Source organism: Manacus vitellinus, unplaced genomic scaffold (genome assembly GCF_001715985.3).
Source record: "Manacus vitellinus isolate BGI_N305 unplaced genomic scaffold, ASM171598v3 scaffold_74_pilon, whole genome shotgun sequence".
NCBI classification, from domain to species: domain Eukaryota; kingdom Metazoa; phylum Chordata; class Aves; order Passeriformes; family Pipridae; genus Manacus; species Manacus vitellinus.
The window spans coordinates 170,379-174,374 of record NW_021940780.1 but is presented as its reverse complement, the minus strand read 5'-3'; the positions used below and the strand labels follow the sequence as shown (position 1 = coordinate 174,374).

At 41.3% G+C, this 3,996-nt stretch overlaps 1 protein-coding gene across 1 annotated transcript in view; it reads right to left on the bottom strand.

The window, feature by feature from the left end:
* The window catches only part of SLC23A2 (solute carrier family 23 member 2), a 56,721-nt gene that overhangs the window by 6,815 nt on the left and 45,910 nt on the right, over nt 1-3,996 (bottom strand). Inside the window, exon 11 of the mRNA XM_029964554.1 lies at nt 3,707-3,776. Within this exon, the coding sequence (XP_029820414.1) occupies nt 3,707-3,776 (70 nt within the window). The remainder of the gene's footprint in view (nt 1-3,706; nt 3,777-3,996) is intronic.

Sequence of the window (3,996 nt, the reverse complement as noted above, 5' to 3'; positions counted from 1 at the left end):
TCTTAAACAATATTGGAGAGTCAAATCACTGCATTTTGTTTTACTGTCCAGAGATTTTTTTATGAGCATCTTGGATTGTTTTTACATCCTGTTCCTTGCAAAAATAAATGCACTTATTAGATGGGTAAAAATAGATACAGAATTTCATTTTAATGTGTCTCCTTAAAAAGTTTATATAATCTTCTCATGTTTACCTTGTAGCTTTATGGTTCTGTTTTCTGCATTTAACTGTCTGATGCTTCACTGAAAGAATTTTATGGATACATAAAAGCAAAACTTGACTATTTCACTTGAACTGGTTATCTAAATAGGAGCTGGTACGTCCTGAGAAATTTCAAAATCTTCCATTTAAAAACACATCTGTGAATCTCTTTGTAAAATTTATTCTCTTCTTGTGTGCCATCAGCTTCCTGATGTGTGGAGAAATGCAGGTTTTCTTTTGTTTCATCATGTCATTCAATTTTCCACCTGAAAGCCTGATCCCCATTTGTGATATTTAGTTTCCACGATGACATCCCAGATGGGGAATAATTGGAAGGCAAAGTGTACATTTTGAAGAAAGATGAACTCCACAGTCCAAACTTGATTTTTCAGTTGTTTCAGAATAAAAAGAAATATTAAAACCCCAGAATATTTTAAGGTAGTGGTTAGAGCTGCCAAACTTTTCCTGGCTTCCTATAAAGACTTCTGCAGCTCTGTCTATAATCAACCCATCCTGGGTATAAACTTCAAGGGCACTTTGAACTTTGTGAAAGCCAAATTATTATTTTAAAATTAAAGTTGCTGAATTATTCTTAAATATCTATTAAAATGCCACCTTTATTTCAGTGAAAAGCAACGTATGAAAGTACATTTATAAGGTTTAATATTTCAGTGATAGTCACTGACATTGGATTTTGCTTTATCTGAGTGCCAAGATTCAGGAATATCCACCCACAGGGGGAAGTGGCTGTTACAGAAATTTGGTGTAAGGACCAATATGTTGGTTAAAACCTGTTGTAGATGTTTTTTGCTTCTTTTCCCTTGATTTAGCTCCGACTCTGGAGTTTGCAGCCTCAGGGATGAGCAGACACCTATTCTCCTGCATCAGAAGGGTTTTTCTTTGTGGTGTTGGGTTGTCTACCTTTTACAGTAAAAAATCCATTATTCTGGCTCAGAGGGCTCATTAGTGATCACTCCAAAACAACACACAAGTGTCTCAATCAGTGATTAGAAAAAATGTTCATATTTCCATTTGATGCCCCTTGGAGATGCCAGGAAAATTCAGATTTATCCCCTTCACAGGGAAATATTTGGGAACCTTAAATGCAGCAGTCAGCCCAACATGTAGGGATATTAAAAATATCTATATATCCCAAGCCAAATATTCTTCTTGCTATTGGATAGGAGTGCAGAGGGACACAGATCCAAAAACTGGAGCCACCTTGCCTGTTGGCCTGAGCTGGGGATGCTCTGGGCAGTGAGTGCTGTTTGTCAAACAGAGCCCTGAATTACCTAAAGACAACTCCTTTGAAACTGCCTTATTAGAACAGGAAATTGCCCTGTTATTTCACCAATTTGCTCTGACAAACTACTTCGTCTGATGGAAAGGATGTGCTTTCTCAGTTCCAAGGAAAGTATTAATAACTTTAATTGCCTCTTATTAGCAATTTTACAAGATGCTGAGCACATAAGTACACTTTCTAGCAGTCTATAAAAGAGAACAGCATTAAGGATATTTCCATCACTGCTAATCGTTTTCTGGCTGGAAAACAAGATTTTTCCAGAAATATTTGAACGTGTCACATGTGGTTGTGCTGTGCTGCGGAATGACATCAACAGCATTGGTATTTTCAGGACAGGAGGTGAGAGGAGTCCTCTGGTATAACTAAAAATTCACCATTTGAGTACTTTGCATCCTCACATGATTCAAAGTCAGGACTCAAATGTTGCTCTACTGGAATATAAACCTGCTCTTCTTGAAAGAAACAGTTGTACAGCCCTAAACTGCAGGTAGATGAGATTTGACCTTATAAAAGCATTTTGGCATACATTTTGCACTAGCGTTTCTGCAGGGTAATCCCTTCAAGAGTGTTTCTTGTTATTTGGGGATATTCTGGTTTTATTTTGCACTGCCAGGTTCCAGATTCTTAATGACAACTCTGTAATGTGGCTTTGCATGCAAAATTTATTTTTTTTCAAAAATATGTTATGGATTGGATAAGAATTGTCCTTTCAAAAGTCCAAATATCTAGTTTTTAATAAAATTATGCTTTCGCATTGGAAAAATGGGATATATTAAGGAGGGGGGGTGTATGTATGTACAGATAATCATGGAATAATTCAGGTTGGAAAAGACCTGTAAGACAATTGAGTCCAACTGTTATCCCAGCTCTGCCAAGGCCACCAGTGACCCATGTCCCCAAGAGCCACATCTACATGGCTTTAAATCCCTCCAGAGTTAGGGACTCCACCACTGCCCTGGGCAGCTCTGACAGGGCTGGACCACCTTTTCCATGGGGAAATTTGCCCACTATCCAATCTAAACCTCCCCTGGCACAGCCTGAGGCCGTTCCCTCTCCTCCTGTCCCTTGTTCCCTGGCAGCAGAGCCCGACTTCCCCTGGCTCCCCCCTCCTGTCAGGGGGTTGCAGAGCCAGAAGGTCCCCCCTGAGCCTCCTTTTTCCAGGCTGAGCCCCCCCAGCTCCCTCAGCCACTGCTGGTACCCCAGCCCCTTCCCCAGCTCCATTCCCTTCCCTGGACATGCTCCAGCCCCTCAATGTCCTTCTAGTTCTGAGGGACCCAGAACTGTCCCAGGATTCAAAGTGCCTCAGCAGTGCCAGCACAGGGGACAGTCCCTGCCCTGGGCCCGTGGCCACACTATTTATGCATCTTTAATGGAAACAACAAGCTCCCTTCACTCAAACACAATCTGGCAAGTCCACGTAGATGAAAGAAGCAAAGGAAAATCTGCCAAACCAACTGCTTTGATCCTGCTTGGAAAAGTCCCAAAGAACCACAAAACCCCACCAAAAAGAATTCCTCCTGTTCAGAAGGCAGGAATTTGAGCTACAGCTTGTGGGAAAACAATTCTGGTCAGTGAGGCAGATGCCACTTAATTATTACTGCTCAAAAACCTCAGCCTTTGGTTATGAGTTTCGGTTATCAAACAGGATGGGCCACAACCAGCTCTGATCACTGCACAAACACCTCCCCGCTCCAAACTTTTGTAGTAGAGAAAATAAGATTAATTTAAGCCTGCAGAAAAGCTTGGCAGGTTTTCCACAGCAATTGCCTCGATGCTTTTATCTCTTTGAAATAGATGAGCCTCTTGCAACAAAAGGAGCTTGAAATCACACAACCGTGAATGAAGTTCACAAATAGGAAAGGTCTAATCACAGTGAAGTTTTCCTCCTCTTCTTTCCCAAAAGCTTCTATGCTTCATCTTCTGCTTTACAAGTGGTTTCTTTTAAGAACTAATCAGAACCAAAGCATATGGGAAACCACAAGGAAGCTGCCTCATGACAGTGGAGCGGTACTCCTAACAATTTATATTATTTTATTCTCTTATTACCCCTTAACTTCTGAGCAGCACAAGGTGAACCAGTTGTGTAACTCTATCTCATGGCATAAAACCAGCCTTTAACAGCTTTAAACTCAGAGATGGCCAATAAAAGAATACAAGTATCCAACTGTTGTATGAAGTGTTTGGTGTTCCCTTGTAAATACTTTCATTGCCTGTTGATAAGCAGGGACTGGCATTCTCTGACTTGCCCATCGGCCCAATTCCAACCCCACTCTGGCAAGTCAGGACATTTTTGTCATTAACAGTTGTGCCAATTCAGGGATGGGTGTCTTTGGGGCAAGGAAGTAGATTAAGCTGGGAAAACCTGCACACAATAGTGATTCTTTAGACAACGACTCAATGACTGCAGTGGCTCCACGGGAGCTGAAGTAACATGACCTTGTCATTGCACAACACCAAAGCACTGCCAAGGACTGACAGCAAGGACTGGGAA